This window comes from Callionymus lyra, chromosome 1 (genome assembly GCF_982586985.1).
Source record: "Callionymus lyra chromosome 1, fCalLyr1.hap1.1, whole genome shotgun sequence".
NCBI lineage: Eukaryota > Metazoa > Chordata > Actinopteri > Syngnathiformes > Callionymidae > Callionymus > Callionymus lyra.
The window spans coordinates 1,865,725-1,885,671 of NC_141818.1; the positions used below are offsets into that span (position 1 = coordinate 1,865,725).

Genomic DNA, 19,947 nt, shown 5'->3' on the forward strand with positions numbered 1-19,947 from the left:
TTTTGGAACTTCACCAAGTAAAATTACATATTGTTGGATGAAAACAAAGATAGATTGAAGGCAGGATAATTAAATGGAAGGACAGATGGACAGATTCAAAGATAGATGGATGGACGGATGGATGAAAAAAAGAAAGGTAGATTGATGTCTGAATGTAAGAGTGAATGAGCATAATGATGGACAGATGAGAGGACAAGAGATAAATTGATGGATGGATGGTTAAAACTATAGATGGATGGACGGACAGATGGAGGGATGAATGAATGAATGGATGTACGGTTGAACAGAAAATATATTTTTTTTAACAAAGTGAATTAATAAAAAACGAAAAGTATTACAAATGTATTAAACATGTTTTTGTTCATGCGTTTGTAGTACAATTCAATTCAATTCAAACACTAAAAATACAAAATTAATATTTATGTTGTAACTTCACTTCAAGTTAAATAACTAATTGTGTTCAGTTAAATATTTTAAAACGATTATCTAAACATTAATAAAAATAATAAATGAATCGATCTAAATGAAAAAAAAATCATTGATTTATTTGAGTTAAGTTATTAAGTGTTGTGTGTATTACAATAAAAGCAACAAATACACAAATAGAAATATTTAAATATTGCATACATTAATGATTTTTACACTTTTTAACGCAACTTTCACTAGAAATTTAAGTTAAAACAACATTCGAATCAAACATAATCATTGAAAACAGCAGGTTCATTATCTCTGTGACCACAGAAGCTAATACCAGCGTTGACTGATCAATAACTGGAGTTCATCCATCAGGAGGTGAATCCAGGGAACATGGAGGTTTTATCAGCGTGTTGTTCCTTCAGTGACGTCACGTGTGGCGGCGCGTCATGAAAGGTTAATGAGAACCGCACACACACATTCATCACTCGCCTCTTTTTACGACGCCGGTCGTCGTCTGCTCTTTAAGCCGAACGACACGAGTCTGACCGGAGATCAGGTTGTGGCCTCGCTCCACCATTACAGGGACACAGACCATTACACACACTCTCATCCAGACGCACAATTAATAACCCTCAGTGTGTGTGTGTTGTGTGTGTTGTATTTGATCTTTTCATTCCATCTCTAGAAAGACAGAAGGAGATGAATTAGGACTGTCTTTCATCTCAGTCTCACACACAGGAACACACACACACACACACACAATGACACACACAGACAACCACAGTGACAGAGATGCATAGACATAGTGACACACACACACACACACACACACACACACACACACACACACACACACACACACACACACACACACACACACACACACACACACACACACACACACACACACACACACAGACACACACAGAGACAGACACACACAGAGACAGACACACACATTGACATATACAGGGACACACACAGGGATACACACACACACAGTGACATAGACAGGGACACACACACACATTAACATACACAGGGTCACACACACAGGTATACACACACACACACAGGGACACACACAGGGATACACACAAACAGAGATGAATTGACACACACAGACACACAAGCACATCTTAACACACAGTGACACACACAAACAGAGATGAATTGACACACACAGACACACACACGTTGATAAACACACACAAACGCACAGACACACACACACACAGACCGTTTTACCTTTCTCCACTATAATCTTACTTAAACTGAAAAGTGTCTTGAGATAACTTTGTTATAATAAAACACTTTAAATAGAATTGAATTGAATTGAGAGACACAGACACACACACAGGGTCACACACCCATAGGGAGACATACACACAGACACACACACACACAATTAAAGACAGACAGACAGACACACACACACAGAGACAGAACACACACACACACACACACACACACACAGGTCCAGGCCTCATGACATTTCAGAGACGGGAAGGGAGATGGTGTCATCGGTCGAGTCATCAGTCGTGAATCAAGAGGACAGGAAGACAGGATGAAATAAAAAAAGGTAATCAGCGGTTTTCATTCTAATGCAAATGACGACGATGTGATCAGTGATGTCTTCATACTTTCATCGTAGATCAGTTTGTTCTTGCAGACAAATCTCTCTTCAAATGACAATTTTAACGTCTGACTCTCAAAGCTTTTGTCATCATGAGCTGAATGTGTGACCCTGAACCTCTGAGAGCAGATTATGGATGGATGGATGAATGGAGGGATGAATGGATGGAGGGATAGATTAATGGATGAATGAATTAAGGTACGGATGAACAGATAAGATGGATGGACATATGGATGGATGGATGCATGAATAAATGGAGGGAGGTACGGATGGACAGATGGACGCAAGGATGGATGGATGAGTGAAAGGATAGACAGATTGAGGGATGAATGTATGAAAGGAGGTATGGATAGACAAATGGATGAGTGAAAGGGTAGACGGATTGATGGATGAATGAATTAAAGGAGGTATAGATAGACAAATGGACTTATGCATGGATGTATAGATGAATGAAAGTAGGTATGTGATAGAGAGATGGAGGGATGGATGAATGAAAGGATAGACAGATTGAGGGATGAATGTATGAAAGGAGGTATATGGATAGACGGACGGACGGACGGACCGACGGACGTAGACAGATAGAAGTATAGATAGATGGATGGACGTATATATAGACAGCTGGAAGTATGGATGGATGGATAGACAGAAGTATAGACGGATGGATGGATAGACAGCAGTATAGATGGATGGATGGATAGACAGAAGTATAGATGGATGGATGTATTAGACAGAAGTATAGATGGATGGATGGATAGACAGAAGTATAGATGGATGGATGTATTAGACAGAAGTATAGATGGATGGATGGATGGACAGAAGTATAGATGGATGGATGGATAGACAGAAGTATAGATGGATGGATGGATAGACAGAAGTATGGATGGATGGATGGATAGACAGAAGTATAGATGGATGGATGTATTAGACAGAAGTATAGATGGATGGATGGATGGACAGAAGTATAGATAGATGGATGGATAGACAGAAGTATAGATGGATGGATGTATTAGACAGAAGTATAGATGGATGGATGGATAGACAGAAGTATAGATGGATGGATGGATAGACAGAAGTATAGATGGATGGATGGATAGACAGAAGTATAGATGGATGGATGGATAGACAGAAGTATAGATGGATGGCCGGATGAATAACTAAAGGATGGATTATCATGTTGGATGTCAAGTATCTTCTACTCCAGACCTTCTGGTGGAAGATGCTACAGACTCCTCGCTCCAGGTCCGGCAGGTGCGACAGCAGAGACTCCAGGGAGCTGATGGTGGACGAGTCCGACTCCAGGATCTCCTGCACCACGTCCTGCCGCTCCACGATGGACCTGAGGAGTCCAGGGGACGGAGCCGTGAGAACATGCAGGACGGACATGAAATCCTTCAAAATCAGAGGATATTACAACAGAGAACCTTCAAATGTCACACAAACATCTTTTATTCAACAGAGTTTAGATTTGATTAAATTAATTTGTTTATATATAATAAATAATGGAATAAATCAACACAACTTACAACTAGTTCACGATGAAGTCGTTTCTTATGTGTTGAAAATTGTATTTGACATTTTAATGCATTTTCTCTTTAATATTTATTTTTTACAGCATGAAAGCAGACCATCATGAGCATGTTTTCAACTTATTACTTTATTAAGCTGCTCTGAAATCTGGGCGAACGAGAGGTTACGAGAGCGGAGACTATTAAGACGTAATAATGGCTTCACTCCTCCTCCATCCAGCTGTTATCACCCCACATTTTGTTTATACAACGAGTCCCTTGGAGGTGGAGACTTCCGGGATTGATGACGCGCAGTGACAAACCTCCATGTTTGACCAACCACAGCAGAGTGGGCGTGGTTATGGTAAACAAGATTTTATTTCCAGAAAACAAAAAAGTGTTTTCAGATAATTTTCTATTGTCAATATTTCAACGAAGAGAGTTTTATACAAACACACACTGATGATACAATAGAGTCACAACATCACACATAATTAAATAATTATTAATTAATAATTGAATATAAAAATTCTAATGTTTTCAAAATATACTAATTTTCTTTCATACATAGAGTTTGATGTTCTTATTCCACTAACTCAATTTTATTTTAAATAAATTTAAAAAATGTTAATTCGTGTTTTTTTTAATTCAATATATAAACGGTGAATCCACCATGATGGAGCATTATGAGTGGTTCTGCCACGTCATGTGATCGCCTGCCCGTCACACGATTGGCTGAAAGGCGGATCAAGTAGCTCCGTATGCTATTGATGTTTTTTTTCTCAGTTTTATATTGAATTAAAAAAAGGCTACGAATTACAAATATATTAAACTTGGAAAATTATTTTTCAGTGACTTGAATTTAGTAATTGGTCGTAACTATGTTTTATTTGTAAAGAATATCAAACTATACGTGTAAAAACATCTATTAATTTTTTTAATATTTTTATTTTATTCAAGAATTAAAAATAATAATTACGTTTCGAAATAATTATTATTCAATTCAATTATATATTTAAAAAATGCATTAAAAAAAAATGTAAAAAACTATTGATACATTTTTTAAATGCTCTGATGACACTGAAAAAACTTCCAAGAGCAGTAAATAATGAAGAATACTGTAGTACTGACTGTCGGTCCGTGAGCGGCTCGCTGACCCACTTCCTCATCAGTCGTCTTCCGAAAAGTGTGTGAGTGTGATCCATCACCCACAGCAGGCTTCCCCTCGAACCTCCATCCGTCTGTCACACACACACACACACACACACACACACACACACACACACACACACACACACACACACACACACACACACACACACACACACACACACACACACACACACACACACACACACACACACACACACACACACACACACACACACACACACACACACACACACACACACACACACATTTGAATTCCCATCAAACCCGGCGAGCCTTCGGAGGCGAACGCTTGACCCGGACTTGAACCGTTCAAGCCAGTCGTGCTGAACTTGGTCGCCCACACAAGTCTGAGGAGTCAGTGAACATTCGGTTCTGAACAAACCACTGAACTCATTACATCTTCTCTGTCATCGTCGCACGATCAGAGCCGACACTCGAGACGAACCAATCAAAGATACAAGTCGTTGACTTTCAGTTAAGAAGGTTCTTATCACCGAATATCACAAAGAAAGAGGCTCTCGGTGCAGAATTGAAGAGACTTAAAGTGTCGCAAAAGTTCCTCCTCTAGCTTCGACTACCTGGTTCCTCAGGACTTCCAGGTTCCGGAGCGTGGTGGCGTTGAGGATCATGGCGTCCGAGTCGCTGGCGAGTCGGTTGAAGGAGCTGTTGAGGAGAAGATGACGTGAGCATGAGCCTTGACTTACGATTAAACACCAGAGGATTCATTTGGATTTGTTGGAAAATGAGTTTGAAAAATGGTCAGAACAACATGAAGAAAAACATGAAGAAAAACAAGAAAACAAATTTGAAGAAAAATATGAAGAAAAAGAAGAAAAAATATGAAGAGAAACAATAAGAAAAACATGAAGAGAAACATGGAGAAAAACAAGAAAAACATGAAGAAAAACATGAAAACAAATTTGAAGAAAAACATGAAGAAAAAGAAAAGAAGAAAAAATATGAAGAGAAACAAGAAGAAAAACATGTAGAAAAACCAGAAGAAAACAAGAAGAAAAACATGAAAACAAATTTGAAGAAAAACATTAAGAAAAAGAAAAGAAGAAAAAATATGAAGAGAAACAAGAAGAAAAACATGTAGAAAAACCAGAAGAAAACAAGAAGAAAAACATGAAAACAAATTTGAAGAAAAACATGAAGAAAAAATATGAAGAAGAAAAAATATGAAGAGAAACAAGAAGAAAAACATGAAGAGAAACATGGAGAAAAACATGAAGAAAAACATGAAGAAAAACATGGAGAAAAACATGAAGAAATACAAGAAAAAACATTAAGAAAAAGAAGAAAAAATATGAAGAAAAACATGAAGAAAAACAAGAAGAAAAACATGAAGAAAAACAAGAAAAAACATTAAGAAAAAGAAGAAAAAATATGAAGAAAAACATGAAGAAAAACATGAAGAAAAACAAGAAGAAAAACATGAAGAGAAACATGAATAGAAACATGGAGAAAAGCAAGAAGAAAAACAAGAAGAAAAACATGAAGAAAAACAAGAAAAAACATTAAGAAAAAGAAGAAAAAATATGAAGAAAAACATGAAGAAAAACAAGAAGAAAAACATGAAGAGAAACATGAATAGAAACATGGAGAAAAACAAAAAAACAAGAAGAAAAACAAGAAAAACATGAAGAAAAACAAGAAGAAAAACATGAAGAGAAACATGAATAGAAACATGGAGAAAAGCAAGAAGAAAAACAAGAAGAAAAATATGAAGAAAAACATAAAGAAAAACATGGAGAAAAACAAGAAGAAAAACAGGAAGAAAAACATGAAGAAAAACATGGAGAAAAAAATGGAGAAAAACATGAAGAAATACAAGAAGCGTTGAGGATCATGGCGTCCGAGTCGTGACTCCATGAGTTAAGACGATAACATTAAACTCAGCTGGCCAGGGGTCACCAGAGGTCAATTCTTGTTTTGTTTTTCTTTCACACGTTAGATTCATACTTTGTTGTTAAAGGTTCAATGGAGTTCCGTGTGGTTTTACTGTGAAAATTGTGCCAGTTTTGTCCATTTTAATTTAACAAAAATGTTCCTTCTTGACTGTATAATCAAAGCTAAATACATGATGACGTTTGTTTCTGAACCGTCTGAGGTCGTTCAGGTCTGTGAGGGATTTGTTGTCGGACCGTAGAGAAAATAGATGTTTGTTCTATTGATCGTTAGCGTCTGTTTTTAAAAGAAAACAGTGTTTTCTCTGAAATAACATGAGCCTGTGAATGTTGACACGTCAAGACTCTGGTTTTAGTCAAGTTTACTCAAAAAATAAACCTGTGTAAACCAGTGAAAATGATTGAAACACAAACTCTACGGAAATAATTTGTTTCTTTTTCATCTCACTCCCCCTCATTGAACTCATCACTGCGACTGCACGAGTTCAAAATAAATAATTACATTGAATTAATTACTTGTTTAAAATTAACAAAATGTATTTGGAGTAACAAAATCGTACCTGACCTTAACAGATTCTGTCATGCTTTGCCGCCCAGTCGAGCAATCACAGCTGTCCATCACTTTTCGACATAGCAAAATAGACGTAACTACGCTGTAGCGACCGATCAGGGTCATTAAAGAGCAGTGAGTAGAAAGGCATCTTGGGAGTTTTCGTGGGCACCACAAGTAAGGTGTGTGCAGTGAATGAATTCAAAGTTGATTAAAGTTAGATTGTGACCTATAAAGGTTTTTGTTCAGATAAGGGACTATAGAGGGTATTATTTATTATATTTTAAATTTTCAGAGCTTTTTATGTGACGAATAAAATGTTGCGATTAACTTACGGTGCATTTTGTAAGACCCGCAAATTCGAGTGTGTGTGTGTGAGTTTGACTTTGATGTGTTTTTGCAACAGTAACAGAAGAAAAACATTGAAAACAAAGATCTTACTTTTAAATACAAATACAACTGAAATCTGGGCGAAGGAGAGGTTACGAGAGTCCAATATGATAGAGGTAATAATGGCTTCACTCCTTCCCCAGCCAGCTGTAATCATGCCCCGCTTTGTTTATACAACGAGTCCCTTGAAAGCGGCTGACGCGCAGTGACAAACCTCCATGTTAGACCAATCACAGCAGAGTGGGTGTGGTTATGGTGAACGAGATTTAGTAACTTCTTAACTCTTTTAACTTCAACATTTACTTTAAAAAACATGAAGAAAAATAAAAATAAAAATATGAAGAAAACATGAAGAAATAAAAGAAGAAAATAATGAAGAAAAACAAGAAGAAAAATATGAAGAAAATCATGAAGAAAAACATGGGGGAAATTTTTTTTTAAAAAACATGAAAAAAACATGAAAAAAACATGGAAAAAACATGAAAAAACATGAAGAAAAACATGAAGTAAAACATTAAGTAAAACAAGAAAAACAAGAAAAAAAACAGAAAAACATGGAGAAAACAATGAAGCAAAACATGGAGAGAAAATGAAGAAAAACATGGAGAAAACAATGAAGGAAAACATGGAGAGAAAATGAAGAAAAACATGGAGAAAACAATAAAGAAAACATGAAGAAAAACAAGAAAAACATGAAGAAAAGCAAGAAAACATGAAGAAAAACATGGCGAGAAAAGTGTTTAATCATCTTCACAAAAACTTAAGTCAATCAAAGTTAAAATGTTAGAAAAGTAAATAAAGAAAAAAGATTTAGTTAAAAAAGTTAGTGTTAACTAAAGATCTCCAGAAAAGGGTTGTCAGTGGGCGGAGCTTAAGATACTTTTCTAATGTCAATAATTGAATGAAAAGAGAGTTTCGTACAAACACACTAATAGAGTCACAACAACACACACACTTGTGTTTTCATTGTGTTACCCTTCGTTCAGGAGAACTCTCTCCAGGTTGAACTCCTTCAGATACTGGACCAGGGGCCCCAGGCAGCAGATCACAGGTCTCTCCATGGAGGCCACACAGGACAGCGAGCGAGACCCTGGAGGACCAACACACATGTTCATGAGGCTCTTCTTCAAAGACACGGTCCTGAGGACTCGCACCTCGTTCCTGGCTGTGGCAGAAGAACTCGGTGAGCGTGTTCATGGCGGCCGTGAAGTCGAACTCCGACCTCTCCCTGCGCTCGACTCGCACCCGGTCGTCGGCCCGACTGTGACCACAGGAAGAAACACACACCGGTCAGTTGTGACTTTTGACATCGGAGGAGAAACCTTGACGTTCCATCTGTTTTTTTATGAACGAAGACATGAGCGGACGCTCGCCGTCGCTCCATTCACTCGCCCGGCGACGCCGACTCTCAAGGACTTTGCGGCTTTTGTCCGCCAGATTGTTGCCGTGGCAACCAAGGCAAACGCGTTTTTTTTTCATTTTATAAACACACACTGTATATCTGGCGCCGCCGCTGGTCAGGCCGGGAGCAGACGATGTATCAACCAGATCAATGGAACACAGAAGCCGCAGCAACAAATCATCACGAGTCAATACTGACACATTATCTGCTCACGAGAGCAGCGTCCATCGATCCCACGCCTCGGGCGCCGTCCAGAATAAAATGACCTTTTGTTCGGAACAACACAGACCACAGGGGGGTGTTGGTAAGAATACTGGCGACTCAGAGTGTATCTCAATACGATATATAGTGATACTGTAGTAACAAGGATATATGTGTAGTATTTTCCAGTACCTGACTCTGGTGTTGTGATAGTGTAGTAACAAGGATATATATGTAGTATTGTCGAGTACTTGACTCTGGTGTTGTGATAGTATAGTAACAAGTATACATGTGTATTATTGTCCAGTACTTGACTCTTGTGTTTTGATAGTGTAGTAACAAGGATATATGTGTAGTATTGTCAAGTACTTGACTCTGGTGTTGTGATAGTGTAGTAACAAGGATCTATGTGTAGTATTGTCGAGTACTTGACTCTGGTGTTGTGATAGTGTAGTAACAAGTATACATGTGTATTATTGTCCAGTACTTGACTCTTGTGTTTTGATAGTGTAGTAACAAGGATATATGTGTAGTATTGTCCAGTACTTGACTCTGGTGTTGTGATAGTGTAGTAACAAGGATATATGTGTAGTATTGTCAAGTACTTGACTCTGGTGTTGTGATACTGTAGTAACAAGGATATATGTGTAGTATTGTCAAGTACTTGACTCTGGTGTTGTGATAGTGTAGTAACAAGTATATATGTGTAGTATTGTCGAGTACTTGACTCTGGTGTTGTGATAGTGTAGTAACAAGGATATATGTGTAGTATTGTCCAGTACTTGACTCTGGTGTTGTGATAGTGTAGTAACAAGGATATATGTGTAGTATTGTCCAGTACTTGACTCTGGTGTTGTGATAGTGTAGTAACAAGGATATATGTGTAGTATTGTCCAGTACTTGACTCTGGTGTTGTGATAGTGTAGTAACAAGGATATATGTGTAGTATTGTCCAGTACTTGACTCTGGTGTTGTGATAGTGTAGTAACAAGTATATATGCAAGTAAGTAAGTAAGTCATTTTTATTTGTATAGCGCTTTTCTAGACCAGGGTCACAAAGCGCTTAAACAATCAAACAATATTCAATAAAGTATATACTTTAAAGGTCAAGATTAAACTGATAATATAACAGGAGTTTTAGAAAATCAAGGAAAAGCCTGAACAAATAAAAAAACGTCTTAAGATGTCAGTAGACTCCATCATATATGTGTAGTATTGTCCAGTACTTGACTCTGGTGTTGTAGTATTTACAGACCACATGACTCTTGAGGAAGTCGTAACCGATTTCATTTGCTTTCAAACCAAAATATGTTCAAACATCAGCTTTAAAAGCTGCTGGACTGACTGAATCCTCTCGTCCTCAGTCATCGCCAGGGTCTCGCAGGAATTAATTCTTTCTTTCAGCTGTGGAGGACATAATGACTGCTGCCATCTAGCGGCCGGGAGTTTAATTACAACACAAAAATAAACAAATGCTGTGTGTTAATTATATATATATATATTTTAATTGAAATATAAACCATAAAAGAACAATGATATTAAAAAAATAAAAAATGCTGCTGAATAAATAAAGATACTAGAGGTGTAAGAAAATAGCTAGATATTCTTCTCCATGATATAGTATCAATATTCGACGATACTGCATTTTTTTTGCACTTTTATAATTTTTCCATGTTCATTTTTGGGGTTTTCATTTAACTTAAAGTCATGACGTCCTCCGCTTGCCAAAGGAACAATTAATTCCTGTGAGATCCTGGCGACGACTGAGGACGAGAGGATACGGTCAACTCCAGCAGCTTTTAAAGTTGTCATTATAAATATAGCAAAAAAAATTCATGATACCATATTGGTATTTTTATATATATAGATAAATATATATATCTATATATATAGATATATATATATATCTATATATACACAGTATATGTGGCTTTAATATTCAAATTAATTTTTTCAATATTATATAAAATATTATAATTACATTTTTAAAATTACAATAATATAATAATATATGGAAACATTCAGGTCTTTTGTTAATTTTTGTGTTGCAATTAAACTTCCGGCCGCTAGATGACAGCAGTCATTAAGTCCTCCGAAGGTAAAGGAAAAATGAAATCCTGGCTATGACTGAGGACAAGAGGATACAGTGACTCCAGCAGTTTTTAAAGCTGATGTTTGGACATATTTTGGTTTGAAAACAAATGAAAGAAGTTACGACTTCGTCAAGAGTCATGTGGTCTGTAAATACTACAACACCAGAGTCAAGTACTGGACAATACTACACATATATACTTGTTACTACACTATCACAACACCAGAGTCAAGTACTGGACAATACTACACATATATCCTGGTTGCTACACTATCACAACACCAGAGTCAAGTACTGGACAATACTACAAATATTTCCTTGTTACTACACTATCACAACACCAGGGTCAAGTACTTGACAATACTACACATATATACTTGTTACTACACTATCACAACACCAGGGTCAAGTACTCGACAATACTACACATATATACTTGTTACTACACTATCACAACACCAGGGTCAAGTACTCGACAATACTACACATATATACTTGTTACTACACTATCACAACACCAGGGTCAAGTACTCGACAATACTACACATATATACTTATTACTACACTATCACAACACCAGGGTCAAGTACTCGACAATACTACACATATATACGTATTACTACACTATCACAACACCAGGGTCAAGTACTCGACAATACTACACATATATACTTGTTACTACACTATCACAACACCAGAGTCAAGTACTCAACAATACTACACATAAATACTTGTTACTACACTATCACAACACCAGGGTCAAGTACTTGACAATACTACACATATATACTTGTTACTACACTATCACAACACCAGGGTCAAGTACTCGACAATACTACACATATATACTTGTTACTACACTATCACAACACCAGGGTCAAGTACTCGACAATACTACACATATATCCTCGTTATCACAATATATCGTTGCCATGTATCAACAGATTCTAGCTAATACTCACACCTCTCATAGACACAGTATCATCATAAATAATATGGCGATATATATCGACATCTTCTCACAGAGTATTTTAATAATAATTCTGAGCGTGAACTGGCAGCTCCACGTCCCCCCAGTGCAAGCCTGGCCCCCCCAAGGGATGGGGCCCCTCTGGAGGCTCCGGTCTCTGATCCTGGCTTTGTGTGAATAAAACAAGTTCTTCTCCTCAGATCTACCTGGAGACTCATTACCTGCACCTCAGTGCGTCCTGTTGCTAAGGACTCCGTCCCTCCAGCCCCCCGGAGACACGCAGTGATACGTCACTTCACAACCTGCTGAACCTCCTTCGTTTCACAAGACAGAAATATTGTTCAATTCTAGCGCTATTTAAAAAAACATGACTTGAAAAACTTTCATATTTTCCTTCTTATAGTGTAGAACTGGGCAAAGTTAAAATTATATTAGAAAACTAGCCGTTTATAAATGTTTTAAATCCATCAATACTAGAACTAGTTCAACCCAACATATGTTTTCCTAAAGATCTTTCTTTTTCTCGTAGTGCTTTCATATAATACATTTAATTTTAACGTATACAAAATTAAATACTGCACAATTTATTTACAGTTGGTCTTAATAACATTTATTTATTATGCATTTTTGTGCATATATTTTTGTTTTAATATCAGTTTTATCCTCTTTTTTTGCCTTTTATTTGTCAATTTTAATTAGTTTTACTTGTCCTTGTGCTTTTATATCATATTTTTAATAGAATTCTTATAAAATAATAATAATAAATCAAATCGAAATTATGGCATAATAACACTTGTTTTGATGTATATTATTTTAAAATTAGACTTGAATCAGGGACTCAATCGTTTTTTCCATCAGCGTGTGTTCGATCCATGATATTTTTGAGCGAGTGAGTCCAACCGTTATCAAAACTCAGATTTGACTTTAAATACAGTATTAATAGCGACCAATCAGCCGTCACTGAATAGAGCAGCGTGAAGAACGGCATCATGGGAGTTCAATGTTATGTTGACACAATAAGTTCTTTGATTATGTAGAAGTTTATCTGCAGTTCAAAAAAAGTTTGTAACAGAGAAAATACAATGAGATTTTTTTTTCTTGCTACAAAAATTAAAAAAAATTTGTAAAGAATATCTGCGAGACTTTGGAAGGTGAGCCTTGATATGTCAACTTTATACCATTTATATGTAAACTTTATACCATTTATATGTCAACTTTATACCATTTATATGTAAACTTTATACCATTGATATGTAAACTATATACCATTTATATGTAAACGTTATACCATTGATATGTCAACTTTATACCATTTATATGTCAACTTTATACCATTGATATGTAAACTTTATACCATTTATATGTAAACTTTATACCATTGATATGTAAACTTTATACCATTTATATGTCAACTTTATACCATTTATATGTCAACTTTATACCATTGATATGTCAACTTTATACCATTTATATGTCAACTTTATACCATTTATATGTCAACTTTATACCATTGATATGTCAACTTTATACCATTTATATGTCAACTTTATACCATTTATATGTAAACTTTATACCATTTATATGTCAACTATATACCATTGATATGTAAACTTTATACCATTTATATGTAAACTATATACCATTGATATGTAAACTTTATACCATTTATATGTCAACTTAATACCATTTATATGTCAACTTTACACCATTTATATGTCAACTTTATACCATTGATATGTAAACTTTATACCATTTATATGTAAACTATATACCATTGATATGTAAACTTTATACCATTTATATGTAAACTATATACCATTGATATGTAAACGTTATACCATTGATATGTAAACGTTATACCATTGATATGTAAACGTTATACCATTGATATGTAAACGTTATACCATTTATATGTAAACTATATACCATTGATATGTAAACTTTATACCATTTATATGTCAACTTTATACCATTTATATGTCAACTTTATACCATTTATATGTCAACTTTATACCATTGATATGTCAACTTTATACCATTTATATGTAAACTATATACCATTGATATGTAAACTTTATACCATTTATATGTAAACTATATACCATTGATATGTAAACGTTATACCATTGATATGTAAACGTTATACCATTGATAGGTCAACTTTATACCATTCAAATTCAATATTATTGAATTACATGTGGAAAAATGTATTTTATGACTTCAGTATGTGTGTGTTATTGTAGGGGTGTCAATCAAACGGAGGACAAAACATTTTTGATTTGAAATTGAAAAGAAACACTTACGCTGACTCTACAGTAGGTGGCGACAGAAACAACAGCGAATCCCCTTCCACCGGGTTTTTTTTTTTTAGTTTAATAAAAGTGCAAATAATATGTTTACATATATCGTTGGTGTCGCCAAAACTTGTTCTCGTTTCTTTGCACTTTTTTTCTGTAACTTCTTAATGAGTAAGTAAGTAAGTAATTCGTATTTATAGAGCGCTTTAATGAGTCATTTCTATTTAGATTATTTTACTCTAAAGTGTGTGATCTTTATAATTATGATCAGTTTTTAATTTTTACAGATCGAAACACATTTTAAATAAATCAATGTTGATTCTATGGTCATGCAAGACCTTGTCAAAGTGAGACGCCCGACAAGTGAAATTATAACGTAGAAATTCCTCGGATGGACGACTATATAATTATACAATTTTATTTGATATATATTTTAATTTATTGTAATTTATTTATATTGATTCACTTATTTCAACATAAAACCTTCATGTTTTTTATGTTTTTCCCCTAACTTATTTCTTTTTATTTGTCCTTTGTGAGAGTATTTATTATTTCTCAAATAATTTTGAAGTAAATTAAATTTTTAAACAACCAATTATACACATATTTGTTTTTTTCATGAGACTTCTGTAATGATATCTTTTTGCATTTTTCTATTTGCTTTATATTTCTCAGTGTTATCTTGACCTTTAAAGTATATACTTTATTGAATATTGTTTTGATTGTTTAAGCGCTTTGTGACCCTGGTCTGGAAAAGCGCTTTATAAATAAAAACTACTTACTTGCTTACTTATAGTCACAGTATTTAAAGTAGGACATTTAATTGTCCCCCTCTGTAATATACATTAACTTGTATAGTTAAACCAAAATAATGTAACTATTTACTTAATGTTAATATAGATTTTTCTTTTTTTAATCGCATTTTATCATTTTTTTTCGCCGAAATTCTTCATCTCCATCTTCAACTACAGCAGTGGTTTCTTTACTCATCTATAGTTAATGGTGATCGAGCTCAGACCAGTCGAGTCTGGAGAAAAAAAAACGCTGCTAATGAAAGCTACTAGTTATCACATGAGGACGACACCAAGATCTCAGTCAAACACCAGTAATTGGACATGGCCTTTTCCAGGGCCGAGAGAACGAGGGAGGAGGGAAGAAGGGGGGAGGACGTCCATGAGTGTCGTAAAAAAAAAAGAATAAGAGCGTTGATGGTGTGGAGTCGACGGCAGACGAGGCAGAAAATCCCTCCATTTATCCATCCATCCTCACTAATCCGATCCTCTGGTTTCATCTCAGACGTAACGCGACGCGAACAGAACGACGCGAAGCAACAAACTTTCACTTCCACCGCAGGATTGATCAATTAACTCTCATCAAGTGTGGAGAAGGCGAGAGGAAATCCTGATTAAACAACAACAAACAACCACAAAGTATTCCGGCGAGATCAATTATTTACAGCTCAAAGCTTCGGTCGACACGTGTGGTCAAGAAAAATGGCTGATCGGGGGGAAAAGATGTTGATGATTCAAGGGTTATTAGCCAGAAACTACTGAGGGACAATTAAAAAACAAGGCGATTTAACTGGACTCAATACTGCCACCTGCTGCTTAGAAACGATAACGCCCTCAGCGTAAACTAAAATGAACTAGTAGAAATCTTTCACTATATTTATTATAAAGACTAGTAAAACTTTAAATATAACTTGATAAAGTTATCTTATTTTAGGCCTTAATTTTCTAATTTTTTTACATCCTTTTTTATACAACCTGTCCCTCATTATACATTGAAATATAATTAAAATACTTGTATACATAAACATAATTGTTTATAGTGATGTATTTTTACTCTTTTTTTTTCATGCCATCATACTAACAGGTTATTGTTTTAATGGAGCCAATTATGAAATTGGATTCACAAAAAACACCAAAAATGAAAGACTTTTCAAAAACCCAAATCTTTCCAAGAAATTCACTTTGCTTTAAAAACTTAAAACGCTTAAAAAGACATGCGACTAGTTAAAGCTGTGTTTATATTGCCTTCATGAGGTCACAGTTAAAATAAATAAAAATAAATGATTATCATAAAAGCAAACTAAACCTTTTTCATTTTGTCATTATGATTTTATCCATAATAGTTTACCTCTTTTAATAGTTTTAATTAAATATTTTGAAACTTCAATTTTTTTATTTTCCTACTGTCGTTCTCGTTATTTCCCCCCCAAAAATTGTAATTATTTTTTTTTTTTTTAGTAGTGACAAGCACAACTTTTCATTATTAACTAAATATATATGAATAAAATCAGCGGCGTTCAGAGCTGTCAGGGAGTCATGTTACTTAAATGATAAAAAACTCTTATTAGTTTAAATAGAAAAAGTAAATTTTGAATTTAGGAGAGTTTTAATGATGAAAATTCAAAATATATTAAACAAGATATTTGTCAAATCGCACTGATATTGCTTCTAAAATAAATGTTCAAGGCTGGATCGTATCCCAGCTACTCGGGGAGAGAGGCGGGGGTACTATGGAACTGTCCAACATAAACAACCCAAGAGAAAAGTTGTCACCAAAACAAATAAACCTAGTTTTGTCGACGTAAAAGTGAGCAGAGAAACACCGCCCCCCAGTGGCCGGTCAGAGAAGTACCTGGTGTTGGAGACGCTCTGCAGGAGTTTGAGGGTCTGCTCGGAGAGGTCAGAGGGCACCAGGATCTCCACCGGGTTGATCTTTAAGATGCGACTCTCCAGCTCGGATCGTGAGGAAGTATCGGTGAAAGAGTCGAGCAGGACGTCGCCAGTGTTGGGCTGAACCGCCTGAACGCCCCAGGTTTAGTTACTGTGAAACAATGAGGTTCAGTTGCAGCGACTCACCACTAGTCCCACCGTGAGCTGCCTCTTCTTCGGGTGTTGGGTCTCACTGATGCACAGCAGGAAGCTGTCGGTCGACTCCGACGCCTCGTCGGCGCCGACCCCCTCCTCAGAGTCCCGCCGGCAGACTGGGTTCACGTCTCGTTCCAGAGTCAAGAACCAAATAGATCAGTCCCATGATGCAATGCAACATTTGAAGTGAGGTTTCCCACTTTGATGTCAATTTAACTTCCCTGGTTATTACATAAAACTATTTGAACCATTAAAATAAAATTGTCAAGTGTCGAAGAAAAATATAAATTTGAATTAAAAAATAATATATATATTTTTTGTTTTTGTTTTGATTGACTATTCATTTGTTGATTTAATTATTTACTCATCAAATAAATAAAATTACACTGCATTATGATGTTTAAAAAATATATTTTATCGTGACTTTAAATATGAAACTTTACAAGGAAACTAGTCAAATGAGAATTTAAAATGTGAATATAACGATTATTTAAGCTTTAAATGTGACACGTTAAAAAGGTACAAAAGAAAAGAAAATGATTAAAAAAACAAACACAAAAAGCAAGTTTTATTGTCGGCAAGAACTGAGAATATATATAAATTTGTGCTATTAGCAATTACTTGAATCTGAAACTTCATAAGTAAAATGAAACGTAAAAATATCAGAATTATTATTAATTAGATCTAAATGTAACACTTTAAATGGTACAAAATGAATGGAGCAAATGGCGATGAGATAAGAATATATATACATGTATATTCAATATAAAGTTATGTAAACGAAGGAATCATATAACGTGAAAAAATGGAAAAGAATAATTGAAAATAATACATTTTTATTCAAGTATCTAAAGTATCTAAATTAAATGGTTGATTTACTAATGTATTTACTGAGTAACATTTAAAAAAAATAAAGAGATAAAATTACATTTCACTGTCATATTAAATTAGCTAATAGCATTAGCTTGAGTTTAATATTTAAAAATCCTAATGACTTCAAAATAAAAATTAGTTTAGCTTCCATTTTATCTAATTAAATTTTAAAAAAACAAAAGACGAGCGAGTTGTATTAGTTGTTTTAAATGAATGTGATTTGAATTTGTTGAAGCAAAAAACAAACGTCAATATTTTGACCCATGAGTCGTAACATTTAAGACTTTTTCAAGAGAAAAATCAATTCAATAAAAGTAAAAATGTAAATTACGTGAATAAATATTCAATAGAAATCTTCATATTTAAAGTTTAAATGTATATAATAAACATTTAAATCAGCTTTTAAGACTCAATATTCAATTTTTAATTAAATTAATTTGATGAAAAAAAAGAAAAGTTTCTGCTTTAACAACAGAATCAAATCAGTGGGAAAATGTTTTTTATATTTTGGTCAATTGTGTATTTTTCAAGAGTAATGCCATCAGGGTCAGACCAGGTCTAAAAGGATACCTTCACCGACCAGCGTGGACTTGGTGTACAGGGCCGTCAGCCGGCGAGCGAAGATGGCGCTCTTGTTCGCTCCCGACGCCTTGATGGCCGACGTCTCCGTCTGCTTGACCACGCCCACCTTCAGACCCGAGACCGTTACTCATGCGACTCCGGCGCCTCCACCGACCCACACCGACCCACACTGACCCACACTGACCCACACCGACCCACACCGACCCACACCGACCCACACCGACCCACACCGACCCACACCGACCCACACCGACACACACCGACCCACACCGACCCACACCGACCCACACCGACCCACACCGACCCACACCGACCCACACCGACCCACACCGACCCACACCGACCCACACCGACCCACACCGACCCACACCGACCCACACCGACCCACACCGACCCACACCGACCCACACCGACCCACACTGACCCACACCGACCCACACCGACCCACACTGACCCACACTGACCCACACCGACCCACACCGACCCACACTGACCCACACCGACCCACACCGACCCACACTGACCCACACTGACCCACACCGACCCACACCGACCCACACTGACCCACACCGACCCACACCGACCCACACCGACCCACACTGACCCACACTGACCCACACTGACCCACACTGACCCACACTGACCTTGTGCCCTTGAGCCACGAGGCGTCGCACGTGCACGAAGAGGCGATGGGTGGGGATGCTGCAGGTCATGAAGTTGTGGTCCAGGTGACAGAAGATGTTCAGCTCCTTGGCTGCCGTCTGGAATCACAGTTTACTTTCACTGCATCAATCGTCTCTGCAGGCGTTTATGTCAAGAACCTGTATCCTCTCGTCCTCAGTCATCTTTGCAGGATTTCATTGTTTAGCTGAGGAGTTTGTAACGACTGCTGCCATCTAGTGGGAGTTTGATTGCTACACGAAAATGAAAAGTAACGCTGTTAATGTCCATGTTTATTGTAAAGAAAATAAATTAAATAAATAAATAAAAATCGAAATTTTTAATTTTATAAACATTAAATTAAAACATAAACCATAAAAGAATATGATTTTTTTTAGGCCCAAAACGAAATA

The 19,947-nt window shown here is 36.0% G+C and overlaps 1 protein-coding gene across 2 annotated transcripts in view; it reads right to left on the bottom strand.

Annotated features, from left to right (window-relative positions):
• The window catches only part of msh3 (mutS homolog 3 (E. coli)), a 51,924-nt gene that overhangs the window by 26,311 nt on the left and 5,666 nt on the right, over positions 1 to 19,947 (bottom strand). For both annotated transcript variants that reach the window (XM_087787494.1, XM_087787486.1), the window contains exons 5-13: positions 19,519 to 19,635; positions 18,863 to 18,980; positions 17,411 to 17,547; positions 17,187 to 17,353; positions 8,736 to 8,842; positions 8,557 to 8,671; positions 5,310 to 5,394; positions 4,690 to 4,799; positions 3,257 to 3,389 (exon numbers count right to left, since the gene is read on the bottom strand). In XM_087787494.1, the coding sequence (XP_087643620.1) occupies positions 3,257 to 3,389; positions 4,690 to 4,799; positions 5,310 to 5,394; positions 8,557 to 8,671; positions 8,736 to 8,842; positions 17,187 to 17,353; positions 17,411 to 17,547; positions 18,863 to 18,980; positions 19,519 to 19,635 (1,089 nt within the window). The remainder of the gene's footprint in view (positions 1 to 3,256; positions 3,390 to 4,689; positions 4,800 to 5,309; positions 5,395 to 8,556; positions 8,672 to 8,735; positions 8,843 to 17,186; positions 17,354 to 17,410; positions 17,548 to 18,862; positions 18,981 to 19,518; positions 19,636 to 19,947) is intronic.